The sequence below is a fragment of the Sturnira hondurensis genome, unplaced genomic scaffold (assembly GCF_014824575.4).
Source record: "Sturnira hondurensis isolate 20B ecotype Veracruz unplaced genomic scaffold, ASM1482457v3 Scaffold0021354, whole genome shotgun sequence".
Classification (NCBI taxonomy): Eukaryota; Metazoa; Chordata; class Mammalia; order Chiroptera; family Phyllostomidae; genus Sturnira; species Sturnira hondurensis.
In genome coordinates, this window is record NW_028093985.1 from 7,130,487 (window position 1) to 7,150,132 (window position 19,646).

General features: G+C 42.5%; 1 protein-coding gene across 1 annotated transcript in view; it reads right to left on the minus strand.

Moving 5' to 3' along the window:
• SERINC5 (serine incorporator 5) overlaps window positions 1-19,646 on the minus strand; it is an 86,691-nt gene that overhangs the window by 12,089 nt on the left and 54,956 nt on the right. The window contains exons 3-8 of the mRNA XM_037032422.1: window positions 17,495-17,673; window positions 16,933-17,015; window positions 15,406-15,499; window positions 10,103-10,314; window positions 8,155-8,250; window positions 4,886-5,012 (exon numbers count right to left, since the gene is read on the minus strand). Coding sequence (XP_036888317.1) covers window positions 4,886-5,012; window positions 8,155-8,250; window positions 10,103-10,314; window positions 15,406-15,499; window positions 16,933-17,015; window positions 17,495-17,673 — 791 coding nt within the window. The remainder of the gene's footprint in view (window positions 1-4,885; window positions 5,013-8,154; window positions 8,251-10,102; window positions 10,315-15,405; window positions 15,500-16,932; window positions 17,016-17,494; window positions 17,674-19,646) is intronic.

Below are 19,646 nucleotides of genomic sequence, written 5' to 3' on the forward strand. Positions count from 1 at the left end.
CCAATACACCATGGCATTGCTGCTTTATCTAGCCCCTGGTCACCAAAAGCCAGCAGTGGCTTACAGTCAGTGTGACACCCACAAAAATAAGACACCTCCCGTTCTCCTCCTGCCCAGGAGCTGCTGCCATGCCCACTACCTCTTCCACACTGGAGGAGGGCTTCCAGGCACAGGTGCCTTCCGCACCCACTTCAGTAGCTTTTGGAACTGGCCGAACGCCCCTAGGTCACAGAAAATTTCTAAAAACTAAGTCCAGACTTTCTTGTTGAAGACCATAGATTCTGCTTCCCTGGCAAACTCACAGGGCAGACCTTTGAGAGATCCCATACTATTTCCTGGCCTCTGTGTGATGAAGTTCAGTTACATTCCCGCTACACTGCAGAACTGGTGACTCAGAGCTCCCAGAGGAGACCAGAGTCCCGTGTGAACTGGGGGCAGGCCCGACACGCCCGATGCAGAGAAAAAAATTCCTAGCTGATAGGCTAGAAAGTGCCAGGGTTCCCAAAATAAAGATACAATAGCCAGCCCCCTTTCTTCCCTTAAATTAGAGCATCGGGCCTAGAACTCACCCCAAGAATAGATACCCACCTTGATTTACCAACTTTTTTCTTTTTAAGCCAATCTCTTGCTAATGCCAACTTTCCTATCTTGTATGGATCACATTGCTGTGAATGACCTATTTTGAAGTTGTGAGTTTGATATTTTATAAAGATTCTTAACTTTTCTAATTTTGTATTTAGTTATGCTTAAGAAAAAATAGAATCATTTGTTATGTAAGCTGTCTAGGAACTTGAAGTAGCCAGGGAATGTTTCATAGCACAAGTGCCTCCTGATAATGTAATTATGCTAGCCATCTAGTTTATCTTTCTACCTCAGTGAAGAACAGACCTATTATTCCAAGCCAATACAGGGGGGAAAAGTGACCTGTCTCTCCAAATACCCCAGCAAGAAACTCAAGGAAAAGTGTCTGAAAATTGGGGGTAGAAGGCTACAGGAATAGGCTCCATGCCTCAGTTTCCTTTTATGTACGATGAGGTGATTGAATCTGATAGACTCCAGGATCCTATCCAGTCTGACAGCTTGAACTTGAAACAAACAGAACAATAATTTCAAAATCCAGAGACCAAGGAGGGAATTAAAGAACTGCTGGGAGAACAAGGGGCCTGTCACAGCAAGAATCCAGGCCTGGGAGGGGGTGGGGGACCAGCCTGCAGAATGAGCCACTCGGGAACTTCTGCACGGGGTCCAGGCTGCGTGCGACACTTCTTCACCACCACGATGCCTGGGCGCAGCAGAAGGGGGTTCTGGAGAAAGAGCGGCCTCAGGCAGGAAGCCAGGGAGTGAGTTTTGGCTGAACCCTTCTTCTTCTAAGCTGAGACAACAAAAAAGTAAAAATAGATTCCCAGTAAGTGTGTCAGAAGCAGGACTTGGAACAGAAACTGAGGCTGGAGGTGATCATGAGAACCCTTAGAGTGGTATGGGGGGAGGGGCATGTCATGCTTAGGGGGGGCTCCTGTACACGTACAGGGGAGAAGCCTGTCCAGTGAGCCTTCTATGGCCTCACAGAAAAGTCTTTCCCAGCAATCTGGGCTTTCATTGAAAATGGGTGATTTCTCCTCCGGTTAATGTACACACTACCCAGTCTTTTGGCTTTCTACAATTTCTATCAAGAATTCTAGAAATTCTTGCAATTGTGTTCAAATGACAGTTTCTATGCAGCCTCTTTTTGTAATGTCTTCCAAACTTTCATTCCTCGCAGTCTGGGAGGAAAACATAAACTCCAGAAGCCAAGATTTGAAAACCTCCTGATCAGACTGCCTCCCACCCCTGGCAGAATTCCCTTTGATCAAGGCCTCCCTTGGCCTGAACTCACTTCCCAAGGAACTGACTCCCCTCGAGCTGCAGTGGATAATTGCAGCAGACATCCATCACCGCCCTGCCCTGGTGTGGTGCTTCACACCGAGAGTGTGTCGCACAAACACTCGGGCACCACCGGGGTACTCGGCTTCCCCACTCGGTGCACGGCTGCTGTTCCCCATCTCCTCCTCCACTGGGCACTGTGGTTTTGCAGTTCAGTTACTAGCCCTCGGTCATGTTTACTACTGGCATTTATACAGATCGTAAGTAGCAGCTGTCAGCTTTGAAAATTGTTATCTTTTGGGGATATGAACCTAGACCGTACCAAGCTCCCCTATGGTGCCTCTAAGGCCCGGGAGCGGGCATGTTTTACTTATCATCACTCACTCAAGGGTGGTGGTGGAAATCCAACACGGTAAAAATTCTGTGCTGCAAAATAACGCCATTTGCAGCAACTCTATCAGCACACGAAGTAGAATTTTTTTTGCCAACTTTCCATTGGTAGGTCACAGCAAATCCAAGCCTGGTTTTATCTGAGGGGCAGACATTCCTTTTAGTCATCTAGCAACCCACGAAACACATGATTTTACTTTTAAATATCCTTCCAGTTTTTTCCTTTTTAAAAAAATTCACTTCAATGAGAGAGAGAAACATGGATTTGTTGTTCCACTTACTTACATATTCATTGTTTGATTCCTGTACGTGTCCTGACTAGGGACTGAACCGGCAACCTTGGCATATTGGGACAAAGCCCTAACCAGCTGAACTATCCAGCCAGGGCAGTTCTTTTCTAATAATAATAATTATTATTATAATGATAATAATAAAATGCTAGATCACTGTAATATATATATATATATATATATTTATTTATTTATTTATTTAAAGAAAGCAGAAGAATAAGAAAAAAATTACCTTACCACTATTGTAAGTTTTGTTTATTTTCCTTCCAAGACTTTTTCTATATATGTAAAAACAACTATATTTTATTTTTTTATTTTTATTTTTTAAATTCTTTTTTTTCAAAGATTTTATTTATTTATCTTTAGAGCGGAAGGGAAGGAGAGAAGGAGAGAAATATCAATGTATGGTTGCCTCTGGTGTGTCCCCTGCCGGGAACTGGCCTGCAACCCAGGCATGTGCCCTGACTGGGAATCGAACCACGATCGTGTGGTTCGCAGGCCCGCACTCAATCCACTGAGCTATACCAGCCAGGGCGCAACTATATTTTATTTTTTAATGGAATACTCTACATTTACAGTTTAGTAGTTTACTTTATCCTCACTTGACTTACAAATGTATGCCAGTTCAGAGAAAAAACTGAGTGAGAAATTAAATTCACCATGTTGCTGCCATTTCCCCCTAAACCCCACAATAACAGACTCGGGAAGGAAAAGCTTGCTCAAAAAAGGAAGAGCTGAGAGTTAGGATTTAAAATGTGGGTGCCTTTATGTTTTCCTTGAAAAAATTCACGGACTTGGGTCCAAATCCAATCTATTTCTTTTTATGTTGTAGGCACTCGGTAAGCCATTATAGAATCAGTAAGAACCAAAGGGCAGAAAGCGGCCACCGTGTGTGGAGGAGACACTGTTCTGGACGTGGCCACTGTCTGTTCCGCACGCGGGACCCAGGCCAGAATGAAGTTTGCTTTGTGCAAACCCCCCTTAGAGATTGTCTGATTATAATTAATCTTCGTTCTGACATAAATGCGAGCCCTCCTTTGCTTCCTGCTATGTGCTGGTCCCTGGAACAGGTTGTTCTCCTGACCTGGTCATGCATGTAAAATTATTTCCATGCCTGTGGCATTCATGCACTATCCCTCCTTTACCCTACACAATTCTTTGGCACCTGCCAAGAGACACAAGGATCCATTCTGTCTTATAACCACCCAACACCTGCCTCACATGTGAGTTTCCCTTAAAAACTCTACTAATTACCAGACTGGAGTAGCCAGCCTCTTTCTTTCCTCTTGCCCTGCCCTCCATTTGTGGAGGTAGACTTTCAATAGCGGGGCTTTTCCCTGGGTCTTTGGGTACTAACACCACAGTCCCTGATGGTGCGACAAGGAGATTCTGTCACTATGTCGAAACCAGGGTGAGCATCAATGTCACACATCCATCATCATAACACTCACTTGCAACACAAGAAAGCATTTTATGGCTAGATGCGCGATTCGGAACAAGCACTTGGCCGCCCTCTAGCATTAGTGGGTTTGAGAAGCTGTAAGAGAAAATGCCAACTTGCTCAGAAAGACACTTTATTCATACAAGGGATCACCATCAGCATTGTGCCGTTTCAGCCAGAGGAAGATTATAATGTGCTTAGGACAAGTTGAAATTTCTATATACTGAAGCACAACAAATAAAACCTAAAACACAGAATTAAAGCCTAAACATGACAACGTTACCGTCAAGGTGAAACTTAATTATCAGTGAAATAACTACCCAAAGGAGGAAACAAACCATTTCCATCCTTTACTTCGGTCTGTCTGGCAATCTTTTAAACATTTTAACGGTGAAACAAACCCCACCATAAGCATCTGAAACACAGCCTGCTCATACATCACACCTACATTTGGGAGACTATCTGGCCTCCTTAACAGCACTGTGGGTTGTAGCATGAAAAGAAGAGGGGAGTTTCCTGTCTTTCCTGGACCAGGTACAGAATGAAATGACTGTGTATGTAGTGCTTTGAACTTTGCACCAGCAGAAGAATGAGTATTATATCCCTTGGATTAGAAAGTTTCCCAAACATCCTGGCACAAACCATCCCTTCCTCACTTTGTGTTCCCTTGCCTTCCAACGAAGCTTTAGCAAGTAATAGTCTTTTAAAGGGTGATAAACATCCTATACTTATTTACCTCATATAAATACAAGAGAGGCAAATAAAGTCCAAACACCTATTATTTCTATTGTCCTTCCTCAGAAGGTGTTTGTTTTGCTGTCTCACGGTTGCTCAAACTTACTGAAATTCTTCTCCTGCACATTTCAAGTCTGCAGAGAAGGCCACAGGAACTCCTGAAACTTACCACGAGTATAAGATGCATGCAAACAAGAGACTGGTACCCAGTCCAGTAACCAAGTTTTCGTCTCTGTACAGGCCCTGACCCAAGTCAGGAGCACAGATCGTGATGTTCTTCCCGTGTTTATCCAGCACTAAAAAACAAAGCAACCATAGTTAAATGGGAAAAACCTGTTGTAATTCATTCTGGGAAAATTCAGGTAGCTCAGAAGAGTGAAGACTTACCACTGGGAACTTACGCCCTACAGTCCTACTCAACTCAGACTAGCCTGTTGCTATTTCAAAGCAACCCTCTCCTACCTCAGCACCCTCCGAGAACAAGACCCTCAAATTCTAGCTCAGTGCTAAAGGGTCTTTCAGTTCAGGACCTTAGAAAAGTCTTGCTCTTTTTTAGTACTATTCAAATAGTAAAAAGCAAGCTTAGATTCATTTTCCAGCTGATTTGGCAGCCTTTGAACAGAGACAGTGCCGCAGACAGTGGAGTGGCCCCCTCCATGCCCACACTCTCTGGAGGAGTGATAAGAGCCCCCAACCCCCCACTGTGTGCCAGCAGGGGAACAGCCACCTGCCCACAGCCCCCACCCAGAGGAGAGTCATTTTACTGCCGGTGATAGGCAGTAAAAAAATGTCACAGATGGCTGTGACATCTTTCAGGCTGTAACCTGGAAACAGCCTGAGGTGGCTGGATTTTTGAAACACTTTGAGTGGCTACATTAACAAAGATTTCTGTAGCATTATCATCAGTGGTAGTTTTGTTGTTATGTTTTAATTTATTGATTTGAGAGAAAGAAACAGCCATTTGTGTTCATCTTATTCACGCTTTCATTGGTTGCTTCTTGCATGTGCCCTGACCAGAGATCGGACCTGCAGCCTGGGTGTACCAAGTGGACGCTCTAAACAGTCAGGGCCCGGTGGCAGTTTATTTTTTATCTAACACAGAGTTTTCCATTTTGAACCATGAAGCTAAGTCTGATTGCCAACTCTGCCCAAAAATAAGGGACACAAAGAAAAGAAATCATTTTACAAAACGTGTGTACTCAGTGTTTGAAGTTCAACTAAAATTATCTCTGGTACTTGCACTTTAAACAGTAAACAGAACTGTGTGGGCTGTGGTTAACGCAATCTTTATTCTTAGGTCAATGAAAAATGTTTTTTAAAAAACTGAACAAATATGAACTTTGCTATGTAAGTAGAAACACCTAAAATAAAATAAAAGGGTTTTTTTGTTTCTAAGTGATACCTATAATTAAAAAGAAAATTACTATTAATCAAAACCCACACTAAGTTAAAACCAGAGATTAATACATAAAGTCTTAAAAAGACTAGATTTAAGTAAACTTAGAGTCAAGATAGAGCTTGTTTTAAACAAATAATTATATCTAGCCCTGGCTGGTGTGGCTAAGTGGATTGAATGCTGGTCTGCAAACCAAAGGGTCGCTGGTTCGATTCCCAGTCGGGGCATATGCCTGAGCTGAGGCCCAGGTCCCCAGTAGGGGGCGTGTGAGAGGCAACCACACATTGATGTTCCTCTCCATTTCTCCCTCCCTTTCCCTTTCCCTCTGAAAATGAATAAAAATCTTAAAAAAATTATATCCAGGATAGACTATACTTTATATAATGCCAACAATTATATCACTTTGCACTATAAATAGCTATAAAAATGAGACCCATATATAGTATGTGTGCATGTTAAGCCTTTCAAATCATCTTTGATCCCTAACTTTAAAAAATAGAAAAACAATTTCAAATATTTTTGCAGTTGAATAAGGTTAATGATACTGCAATAACTGTAATGCATACTTAAAATGTATGAATAGAGTCTCATATATAAATGAGTTGTAAAAATTAGGTCACATATTCATTCTGCAAAGTATTAATAAACCCCATGGCTTAAGAGAAATTCTAGGAATATCTAGGTGAAAATAGCTCTCACGTACTAGTTTTTAGAAATGTATTTATTTTTATTTTTAAAAAATTTTATTCATTTTATTTTTAGAGAGGGAAAGGGAGAGAGGGAGGGAAACAATGTGTGGTTGCTTCTGCAGCACCCCCTGCTAGGAACCTGGCCTGCAACCCAGGCATGTGCCCTGACTGGGAACTCAACCAGAGGCCCTTTGGTTCTCAGGCTGGTGCGCAATCCACTGAGCCACACCAGCCATGGTAGACATGTAAGTATTTTTTAAACAACTTCAATTTTTTATTCTTGAAAAAAAAGTACATTTATTTAATGACTTACAAAACCAAATTATCAAAACATATATAATTTATATATACTTTTATATAGCACAAATGATCAAGATAATAAATTATAACACATTTGGAAATCAAAGTAAGAAAATCCGGTCTTTTACTGGCAAGGCTCAGGGGCTCATACAACACCCCACAATGCAGTGCTTTCGCAGTTCTCACATGATCACTGCGATCACTCTATAATAGTAATAGCTCACCCTCATACAGCACTCAATGTGTGTGAGGAATTGTGAATTCTTAAAAGCCACCTTAGAAAGTAGTAACCTTATTTAATTATCTTGTTAAATTACGAATTAAAATTTTGATTTTAAAGTCAAGAGGTCTAGGCAGAGAAAGGTAGTTAACTTTGTACAAGTTACTTAAGTGCCCAAACCAGGCTCCCCAGGCAGGCCGAGTCCAGTGCTCATGCCCGGTGTGTTGTCTCTCTCAGTAAGTGTTAAGACCAAGGCCACACAGCCAGCAAAGGGTGCGGCTGGGCTCAAATCTCTTCTTGTTTCCCACTCCCATGTTTTTTCCACTCTCTCTGTTTCAGAGAAATGACCACCTGAAGAAAAGTACATTAATACCCGACTAAAAGAACAAAGCAAAACAGAGAAAGGTCCCCTGAAAACGGAGTGGGGAAGACGCAGAGTAGGCCTCCAAGCGAACTCATCAGTCCTCTTTGTTCATGCCTTTCCTGCACAGTAGGAAGACCAGGGAGAAGGAACTTTCCTGTTTATATCCCACCTTAAGGACTTTATTTAATGAAAAGTCTAAATCATCTCTCTAATTTGATTTATTTCAAGCAAGGGGGTGCAGCTCGGTGGAAGAGCACGTGCTTGGCATGCGTGAGACCCTGGGTTCAACTCCCAGCACCTCCATCTGCAACTCAGCCTTCAACAGCACGCCTGAAGAAACACAGGCTCAGCCTGATTTACTGCAGCCCTGATCCCTGGTACTTACACAATAGCTCACAGAAATATTTCTTCCTCCACCAATAAAAATATTCATACCACAAACATGTGCTCCCTAACAAGGCCAGCTTACCTACTTCTTCAGGTTTGCTGGACAGAGCTGAGAAAGTCAGATACGTGACATAGCAGCTGATGAGGCCCGACTGCAACAACCCGGAGTGTGGCTGTCCTGGAAAATGGCAAGAGGCGGATTTTCAGACAGTGTTTACACGCCAACAACAATAAAGCACGTGCTTAAAAATAACAGGACTCTGCATCCCCCAAATGATATTCCTCAAACTCAGACTCCCGCCTTTAAAGGAAAGAAGAGGTACCTGCTGTGTTTCTCAGATAACACTAAAAAAGATTTGGCAGTAGGGGGAGTTAGACAGTTAGCCTAACTGCTGTTTTAGAGATGCCAAGTTCTGCCAAGTTCTCTACCAACACCTTATTCTGAGAATAACTACAGCTGTACTTAAAACATGCTGCCTGCTTCCCTTGAGGTTCATAACATTAGTTCTTAAATCACAAGATCTCAGTGGAGCACTTACCATCATTATTTGTGGGATCATGTGGCTCAGCAGAGTAAACAATAGACAGACCATGGACAGACCCCTGATTCTACTAGGCCAGCAGACACTTATAGTCTGTGACAGTGGAAAAGAGCTCCTATCTGTCAATGAATGAGCAAAAACTCTTCACAATACCGGAGCTGGTCCCAGCCCAAGTGGAAGACTATGGGGCTCACCATTCACTGGGAGATGGGCTATAATGTTTTGGCATTTATAAACTCAGTGTTTAGATCACTAAGAGTAACCAGAGTATATAATAAAAGAGATTCATATTTGGGGGGTAAAATTTTCAACTACCTGCTGGCATGAAAGGAATTAGTTTCACTCATTTTTCTCTCTGGTTAAATTTGTGTCCAGAATTATATCTATTAAATTACAATGACCAATAAAGGTATAGAAATAGGCCCTTTTACAATGTTGCTCTTTTGGTATAGGAATATGATTGAACTTAACAACTAACAACATTAAACTAAGTATTTCAAAATACTGTAACTATTTCAAAGATGTTTTCATCTGAATACCAGTAATATTTTATGAAATTCTTAACTGACCAATTAAAGAAAACAGAAGAATGATACTCTCGATATCAATAATGAACTTGAAATTTTTAATACAGGAAAACTTTTAAATTATTCAATACCAGCTCTTTTTTAAAGCATCACTTTAGAAATGATTCAAGGGGCTATAAATTTACTTGACAGGTTTTCCTTTTCCCATCTAGAAACCTGAATGCCGTGTACTTTTTTATCATCACCTGTACAGTAAAGTACCTACAAGAAACATGAATCCAGGGACAATTCTCTCTATAATCAAAGAGAGCGTACTGGCCTAAGATATTAGAAAACTGCCATTTACAAAAGACAATTCATGCCTATACTTTCTAAAGCACTGTCAAATCCCCTATCTCTTCCTTACAGCTTCAAAACAACCAGAGCAAGGACAGGCTCACAGGTTCCTGCTGGCTTTGCTGAGGAAGGACTTGGGTCTGGGGAAGGTGGCTCAGGGGCCAGCTGCCGGCTGAGCGGAGATCGGATTTCCTGCTTTCTAACTGCTAGACCACACTGTCCCTGATTTCTGGTCCAGGGGCCGTGAGTGAGAGATGAGCCCAGAAAGAGCTCCTTCCGGAGGCTTCTCTTCGAGTTTTACACAGAGATTATAGGTTAGAGCTCAATATACACTAAAGGCACTTCCATTAAAAGGGCCCTTGTGGTATATTATGTAATTATGGCAAAATCTATCTCCTTATTTTCTTGACTTCCTTATGTTCAGATCTTTCTTGACATGAGACATGCTTGACGGTCACATTCAGCCCAAGTGTGGGATACAAAGCAGAGACTGGAGTCCCCCCTTTCCTAATGCTGACTCATCCCCAATGTGTTAAGAAATGACCCTGATTTTTTTAAATTAGGTTTGCTCAAAGACACGTGTACTATAAATAAGGCAGAACAACAACAAAAAAACTGTGCTTACGATTTTGGACACAGGGCGAGATGGCTACCAGTGAAATCAGCAGACACAGGCCTCCGTTTACCCCCAGAAGGATTTTGTTTTCCGTGCATCCATCTTTCTGTGTGTAAAATATTGCCATCAAAATCAGGCCTCCGGCAGCAATGGAGTACATGGTGAGGGTCACCAGGGCCAGGGCAGCGTACCACAGCTTGTTGTGAGCTGTGCCGGCCATCCTGTTTTCACAGGGAAAGGAGAGAAGACAAGTCAGTGGCGGCCACGACGGGTTCTGACATTCACTGTCTCCGGCATTCACTAACGCTGTCAAGCCACGGGCCCATCATAACCCAGTCGTCCGGGGACATCACTTTACCAGCGCTTATGCTCCGTCAAAGCTAGAAGGCACTGGTCAATGTGAAAAAAAGAAACAGGTCCAAACTTAGAATTCTTCCTAAATACTGAAAGAACTGCTTTTGACTCCAGTGTATCTATCCCTCATCCTTTCACCTATAATGAAAACCCACAGGCTGCTGCTTCCCCTCTCTGAGGGTGAATTAGCCGGGAATAGGTTTCCAGAGTAATAAAAAGTGGCTCTTTGCTGGAGCTCACTTCAAGGCGTCCCTATACAGAGACTTGGAGGTGCCACAGTCGTTACTCCCAGTGCTGCCAGCAGCTCCCGCTGAAGCTCATGTTGTCTTTAGAGAGAGAAGCAAACTAACTCCCCGCAGGGAAAGGTGGGCAGCCTCAGCTCTTCCCATCCCGGCACTGGAAGGGCGCATCCGCAACAGTTCTGCTTCTCCACAACAAGGCCAAGCGTGATGAAGGGAAATTATGACATTCAATAAAAGGGGAGGATAAAATCAGCCGGGGAAAAAGTAAACATTTTAAGGGGGTTTACAGTGAAGGACGTAAAAGAAGAGATTAATGTGCTTTCTAGTTTATATAACTATTAACAAAGGGATGGGAGACATAAGTGGCCTTTTAACAATCTATGGAAATTGTTCAGAACAAAGAAAAGAGTGCTTCTAAATGCGAAATGAAGAGGGCAGGACAACAGGAAGAATGGCTTGAATCACTGTCATCTGCCTTCTGATTACACTGCCCTTGGTAAGCACATTCTCACAAACCTTCAGAAAAAGCATCTTGCTTGATGTTTTTGCAGAACTGGAAAGTGTTCAAGAAACCCAGCTAAAACGTTTTAACGATGAAAAACTTACTGTAGCTAGAAACAAAGAAAATAGGGAGGGCAAGGCCAAAATGACAATGACCATTATATTCTTGAAATGGAGCCAGGCTCTCCAACAGCCACAGAATTATTCTAACATAGAAGGCACACAGAGGAAGCGAAGACAAAAATGAGACTAAGAAAGAGGGGGGAATCTAAGAGCCAAAGAGTAATTTATGACACAGAGAGAATGAATTACGTAGAAAAAGCTGAACAACTGCTGACCAGTGTGTGTGGGCGGGGGCCAGGTATTTCTGCACTGGTCTTTTGGATTATCTTATTACCATGTAAAGAGCTTCCTTACAGTTCATTTACGAGCATACTCCCAAAGTTAAACCTTCAACCCTAACTGCTCAGTTCCACTCCAAACTCGTAATATCCAACTGCTCCTTATCCTCACTTGCAGGTCTAATCAGCATGCCCAATTTAACAAGTCCAGAGTAACTTCCCAACATTCAAACCTCCATCGCTAAACCTGCTCTTCTTTGTTCTTCCCATCCTCAGAAAGTGACAATTCCATTCTACCCCTGGGGGTGGGGGCAGGGGAGGAGGGTGGAGGAATAAAGGGAAGAACCGCCCCACTAGCTCTTGGCTGTTGTCTTTCTCTCCCCTCCCTCCTGCCCTGCCATCACCAGCAGCAAATCCGGATAGTTTCAGGGTTGGAATATAGCTGAATCTGACTGCTGCTAACATCTGGCTTCAAGTGACCTCATCTCTCACTGGATTATCTCCTACTGGCCTCCTTGCTGGTGCCCCCAACTCCTTCTAATCTTTTCTCCATAGGGATCCTCAAGCCCCTCATTGCAGTTCTACCCACTTGCCCCTGACAATCCATTCACAGTGGGCTAGCCAGCAAAACTCATTTAAGCTCTGCCTCCTTTCCACCCCCCATCCCACCACCCCCCATGAAATCTGTCCTTGGTACCAAAAAAGTTGGGGACTGCAGCACTATATTATATCCCTCTAGTGCCCTCCTGTTCCGCACAATGGCCCCGGAAGCCCTACCTGACGTGGCCCAGTGCTGTCCACCATGCACCCCACCGTGTACCCCACCTCCCACCAGCATTCCCCTCCCTTAGTCCAGAAATAGAATCTTAAACCAGTCAATCAGGAATCCTCTGATTAACACTAGTAGGGAATCTGCCTGATAGACCCCCGCCATCCCCTAAAGGACAGTAACCCTACAATAACCAGCCCACTTTCCCCCTAGGGTAACCTCATTGTCCCGGCTCTCTTCTGCCTATGAAAGCCTCGTTTTGTACAGTTCCTTGGAGCTCCTTTCTATCTGCTACATTGGATGCTGCCCAATTCGAATTGACTTTTTGCTCAAGTAAGCTCTAGAAAATTTTAACATGCCTCGATTTGTGTTTAAAAAACCCCATTAAACATCTAGTCCAAACAGCATTTTACAGGTGTGAAAATGGAGGCCAGAGAGGCCAAGTGATGTCCCTAAAGTGAACAGAAAGCTAGAGAGTAAGGGGCATTAAAATGCGCACCCTCCTGGCCCTTGATCTTTCTGTCCCACTGCCTTTGGGATCTGCTTCTCAAGATCTTTACAAAATGGGGGGGGAGGAAAAGTAGTTTGGTTGTTCCATGAAGAGTGTTTTAAGTATTACATTTTCTACACTAACCTTGTAAGCAAGAGACTGTTAAAAAACACAGCAAAAACTCTAGATTATATTAATTTACATAAAAACAACAATATTAGGGTCTTGGCCAGGTGGCTCAGTTGGTTGGAGCATTGTCCCGTACACCAAAACATTGTGGGTTCTATCCCTAGCCAGGGCACACACCTAGGTTGCAGGTTCAATCCCTGTTCTGGGAGCATATGGAATGTAACCAATAAACATTTCTCTCTCACATCAATGTGTCTCTCTGTTTCTCTCTCTCTCTCTTCCTTCCTCCCTCCCTCTTTTCCTCTCTCTCTAAAATCAGTAAACACATCCTCAATGAGGATTTAAAAAAATAACAATAACAATATTAGTGAGCTTCCTAGCTTAATCCTAATTTTAGACAAACCAACCAACCAACTATAAATATGTTGACAAAAGGGATTTTGTTGGGATATTGGCCTCAAAGCCAGGACAATAGCAACATTATCTGCTGCAAAGCTCTTAAGCCATTCTTATTGACTGGCTTCTGGGAAGTTTTTAAAGCAACCAAACTCTTCCAAAAGGCCTGTTGAAAGTTGGCATCAATGATTAGTCCCAGAAAATGGCTTCAGAATCAATGAAAACATTCAAGTCAGAGTGAAGAAGCACAAGTATTCTCAAGAGAACACACGATTTAATGGACAGATCAGGCACTCAGTATTGAAGAGGTTAATATTTTACCAGGAAATTTCTTATCTGAGTATATTTGTGAACGTTTTAGGGAAAATGTAGGATGACGTACTTACTTTGTCTAATAAAAATTTCAGAGTGAGCCCTGGCTGGTGTGGCTCAGCAGACTAAGTGCTGGCCTGTGAATCAACAGCTGGTCAGTTCGATTCCCAGTCAGGGCACACACCTGGGTTTCAGGCCAGGTCCCCAGTTGAGGGGTGTGTGAGAGGCAACCAGTCAATGTATCTCTCACATCAGTGTTTCTCTCCCTTCTCTCACCCTCCCTTCCTCTCTCTCTAAAGATAAACAAATACAATCTCAAAAAAAAATTCAGAGTGAAAGTATAGTAACAATCACCATGGAAAGAGTGATATATAATTTACATTAAAATGCACCTCCAATTTATTGTGCACAACTGAAAAAATAGGGTCACATAAAACAAGAGTTGCCCATTTAAGTTATCTTTAGGAAAACTTTGCTGCCTTAAAAGAAGACACCGTGGAGAACATAAATAACCAGGTTTCAGGGATGACTCAAAACACCAGGACAGCATGCACGGACCTACATATGAACACTTCTCATACCTAGAAATCCATATTATCGTAGAGATTGACTTGAAATAATACCAAAACATATCTGTAGTGCTGCTTATATGGCTAGTCAATGTGCTGTGAACACTTCAGAAACTAGCCATAATAAGCATGTGGGTGCTTACTCCAATATTTACCAAATAATCAAACAATTAACACTATCTTGCCCTGGCTGGTGTAGCTCAGTGGATTGAGCTCGGGCCTGTGAACCACAGGATCACGGTTCGATTCCCAGTCAGGGCACATGCCTGGGTTGCAGGCCAGTTCCCAGCAAGGGACGCATGAGATGCAACCATACATTGATATTTCTCTCCCTCTCTCCTTCCCTTCTCCTCTGAAGATAAATAAATAAAATCTTAAAAAAAACACACTATCTTTACACTCATGCATCTCATGGTTTGACCTTTAAAAAATAATACCAAAATAAAATAGCATTGACTACTACCAAGCTGAGAAATACAATCAAAATGAAAGATATTTTGAGAGAATTTAAACAGCATATTTTGTTTTTTCCAAAATAAAAAATAAAATTCACATTCACAAAAACTTTCTAATCCCCTCCACCAATAAAGAAAAAAAATGTATAAAATAACATGATGACTAGAAATTCTAACCTATAAAAGAACAAAAGCCTTACTGGGTATAAAAGGCAGCAATTTTCATTGATATTTTACAGGTAAAGTAAGACAGAGAGCAGCTAAGTGCTTTGTCTAGAGTCACAGAGAGTCAGCCTGGCCTCGGGACTCAAGGGGCTGGACCCTTGTCTGGCTGTCATCTCCTCAATGTAGATCAGCAAGAATAAAGACTAGCCATTAACAGCTGGGCAGTTCCCACTTATCCTGCAGCATGAAATTCTACTTTCAAGGCACTTAGAAAGAGTATGGCCACGCCACACCATTGGCTGACTCAAAGACCAAATGAGAGAGAGCAGGGAAAAAGAGAGCCAAAAGGTGAAAAGAAATGCAGTGACGGAAGGAAAGGTAAAAAGAATAAAAAAATAGTTTGGGGGACAAGCACATGAAGAGGTCCAAAGAGCAAGGGAGAAGAGAGAATGCCGGCAAAAACCGTTGTTGTAGACGGGCTGCCCATCCCACCGGCAGCGGAGAGCCTTTAGCAATAATCCTGTACTGTGGGCAGTGTCCCCGAGTCACTGGGTGAGTTCGCTCGGAAGCTTTCCATAAAGGCTCATACCAGTTCTTGTTCCATTTATGTGCAAACTCCACGAGCAGGATGAGCTGGATGCCTATGAAGAGGAAGGCTCCGACGGCTCCCACATAGCGCCAGGCTGCAAAAGAAGACCGCCCGAAAGGAGATGATGTGACTGTTCCAAAGTGTAATGACTACAGCCCATTTTTACTGCATGCTCTCTATACCTGCAACACATTTGATTTCCACACAACTATACTACGACTGGACCCACTTTACAGATGACAAAAACTGAGTCTACGTAAGTTGACACAGTGCCTTACTCAGTACTGGGTGTAGCTGGGGTGTAAACACAGACAGTCTGGCTCTGGAACATCCAAGCTTAACCTCTATGCTATCATCGCCAGCTATGCTAGCAGATGTAGTAATTCATAAAGTCAACACGGCCCACAAATTAAAAGTAAAAACACACATTGCCAGAAAAATCAAGGGCTGCAATTTAATTGGCTAGGGAGCCACTAGTGTCTAGTAAGAAAATGAGGTTTAGACTCGGGGGCCAAGGACTCAGATCCTCCCTCTGGCTCAGTCACAAAGAAGCCCTAACACTAGATGAGCCGTGTCACACCCCTGAGCTTCGGCTTGTCCACAAAAACGACTGAGCTAGACTAGAGGACTGCTAGGCCACTTCCCGTTCTAAAGGTATTATGCCAATGCATAAAAGTAGGTCTTTGGGGGAACAGAAAACCAGTTAACAGCACTTTAGGTAAAAACGAGACATGGATATAACTCCCTTAAAGAGTGTATAAAATTAGTGTGATCTTGAAAAACTAGCTGGACCTTTCTATGGGACTATTAGGGTCTACGTCTGTTCCATATGGACTGACATAATGTGAATACTTCTACTATCGTATTTAGGATAGTGAACTCATTTGGGTGGAACAGTGTTTTGAATCACTGAAATTTGGACATTTTTTTTCTCCTTAGCTCATGGGAAGAAGGGCCCCCAGGTTCAGCTATGATGAAAAGCTTCATATTAAATTAACTCCGGTAGGTTCTATCAATAAGGAACAGAACTCGGTGTCACGCAGTTTCACGTAAGGCAAGTTTAGAAGTAGCCTGGAGGATGCCTCTGTTGCCGGGTTACGGCTGCAGATTTCAAGCTGCTGAGAAGCCCTGCCCCGTGCGGTACTCAGAGAGAACGAGGTCTCGGGGGCCTCTTCAGACGGGCTGGTGGTGTCAGGCTGACATGCTAAACTGATTTTCAAACAAATTTTAAGGGCTTCATTTTCCCTTCAGGCCAATAACCTTAAAATTATTTTACCTCTTCAGCCTGTTGAGGAAGTAAAGGCCCTCCCACAGCCTGCCAGGCAGGGAGGGAGTGGGGAAAGGAAACGGAGGAGGGGAACGGAGGGGGTGGGGAGCAGAGACAGTGGATAAAGTATGGGCAGGCCAGGAATTTCTTTTAAGCCACAAGAAAGTCAGTAATTCAAAATATCAAAGGCACTGTGGACTACGCTTTTGAATCATTTTACAAACTGGGCAAAAACAAAATCCATGAGAACCCATACGTACCATTCAGGAAGGTCTCCTGGTCGGGAATGAAGAAAGCTCCCGAGCACATGGCCCCCAACAGCAGAAGCTTGAAGAACCAAAAGCTGGAAAGGAAAAAAAAAGGAAATGTATTTAAATGATATTCAAGGAAGGACAAAAGACCTCTTAGAAGGGAAGCATGTCACTCCATGATTCTGCCATTGGTACTGTTCTCTCCAAATCGAGGGGAAGTAATTAAGTGACTAGAGACTGCCTTTTCCCATAATTAGACAGACTCAGCGTAGCCTCCGATTGTGCAAAACACCATTTTGTTGCAGGACTGGAAATGACCTGGGGAAAGGTCTTGGTACAAGAAATTAACTCTTGTCTTCACTGCGTTTCTTGTTGTGGCACCAGGGTTACAAGGATGATGCTTCTAATTCTTCAGCCACTGTGTGGTGACAAGTATTAAGTCTCACCTTCCTGAAATCAGTGTCATCAATTTCAACTGGAGGGAGAGCAGTGAGAGGGTCTGACAATCGGAAGTGGTCCTGGGTGGCTGTTCTGAACACAAGGCAAGGGGAAAGGAAGCCTGAGGACTCACCCATTGTGAATGTAGGCTCTGCAGCTTTTGCTGTTGCTGACATTGAGGGTCAGGAGGCAGAAGATGAAAAAGAAACAGGCCATTCCAAAACAGACTCTGTACACCGCAGAGTACCCCACCAGCTGCTCACACGTGTCACCAGCTTTAATGCCTTTACAAATGTCTTCGTAAAAAGGAATCTGAGGAAAAAGTGGAAAGAGTCACATCACAAGTGGGTGAAGAGGGGCCGTGGGCAGTGCTCCTTCAGCCTGCAAGTCACAGCCCCATGTGGAAATGCACCACGCATACAGAGGAGAGAGGAGAAGCACTGAGAAGAGAGGCCCTCTTCCAAAGGCTGTTTCTCAATTTCCTCTGACTCTTTTGTACAGTTACGGTGCTCAGAATGTACCACTCAGCCTACACTTACCCCAAATGAATTCGGAAATCCAGTATCAGAATTTTTTAAAATTACACTTGCTATTCATGGCTATATTTTTCTTCTTGAAATGCACAAATGTATAGAATAAAAAGTGAGAGACTTCCTTCACCTCTACCCCAAAATGCCCACTGACCTCTCTTCAGGAGAGTTAACAGTTTGGTGAGTATTTTTATTAGTTTACACGTATCAATGTGTGTATAAGTATGTATACACAGCCCCATGCTTATATACAACACACATGTACATGCACTTGTATAGTACCATATACATTGCATACACACAGCTTTATTATGTAAAAGAGTATGTATATTGTTCTGTAATATTTTTCTCCAATTAACAATAAACTGTAGATATCCTTCCCTATTAATACATAAAATCCCACCCCACTCTTTTTAACCATTACATATTTTAGAGTGGACTAGATTGGAATCGATAAGCACTCCCACACTGATGTTCTTGGGGAGGTGTTTTGTCTCATGCATTTAGTTCTTGCTATTACAAACACGGACACAATAACACTGTTGTGCATGCCTCGTTGCACCGATGCCAATATCTATGTGGAGCAGACTCCGGACCTGGAAATGGAATCACTGAGTCAGGTAGCATCTACATTTTAAAATTTCAAGAGATAAAATCAAATCACACTGTCAAAGGCTGCCCCATTTTATCTCACCATAATTTCTGAGACTGCTCATGGTCCTAACCTGAACACCCAACGTAAAGATAAAAACACACTATTTTGTTTCAATGTCCGTCTTCCTCATTACTAGTAAGGTTCTCTTCTTTTCTTAAATTTATGGCTATCTATATTTTTCTTTGTGAATTGGCTATTAACTTTTTTTCTTGATCCACTGGAGGTCTTTATTCATGTATCTTAATCTTCTGATAAATGTTGATAATGGTTATTCTAGTCCAAATAGAAGGTTTCAATGTAACACCTGTATTATCTGCATAATTAAAATTGTACACAATGAGAACAGGCAGTACATTTCTATGAACACGGAAAACAAGGATTTAGTGATTTAAAAACTTGCTCATCCACATCAAAGCTGAACATTCTTCAGAGCAGAAAATCACATTGTAGCTGTAATTCACAAGATAAAGAAAAGATAACACAGAGGGGGGAAATGACACAATGGAGAGAAAAATGAAGCATGATAATTTAGTTTCTTCTCCAGGACAGATATTAAAGTAACAATAATAACTGAGACTATTAAGATTTCCCTAAACAAAAGGAAGGCTAAACTTAACCGGAGTTCATCTTCCTGAATGTGGATTCCTTCTCTTCAGAAAAGGTCTGCAGTCATTACTACACCTGAATCTCAAACACGGTTTTCCTAAACAAAACATGCTTTTCAAAACTACTGCCTCAGGCAAAAATGCATTGTCACCAAGGCCCTATTAACATAACTGTTTCATAAACAGACACGAAAGAGTTCACAAAGAAATGTCAAATGTTTTGTAGTCAGCACATTCTGCAAGGGCAGTTTTGGTGGTTTTTTTTTAGATCAGGGCAAGATGTAAATGCATAAAGACACTACTGTACTTTCGACCAGGCTACCAAACAAATTAACACACATGTAGGGTTGCCAGCTAAAATACAGAATGTCTAGTTAAATTTAAATTCCAGACAAACAATGACTGATTTTCTTAGAATAAGTATGTCCCATGCAGTATTTGGAGCACACTCAGACTAAGTACTGCAGGGGACATACCTACACGGAAAGTGCATTC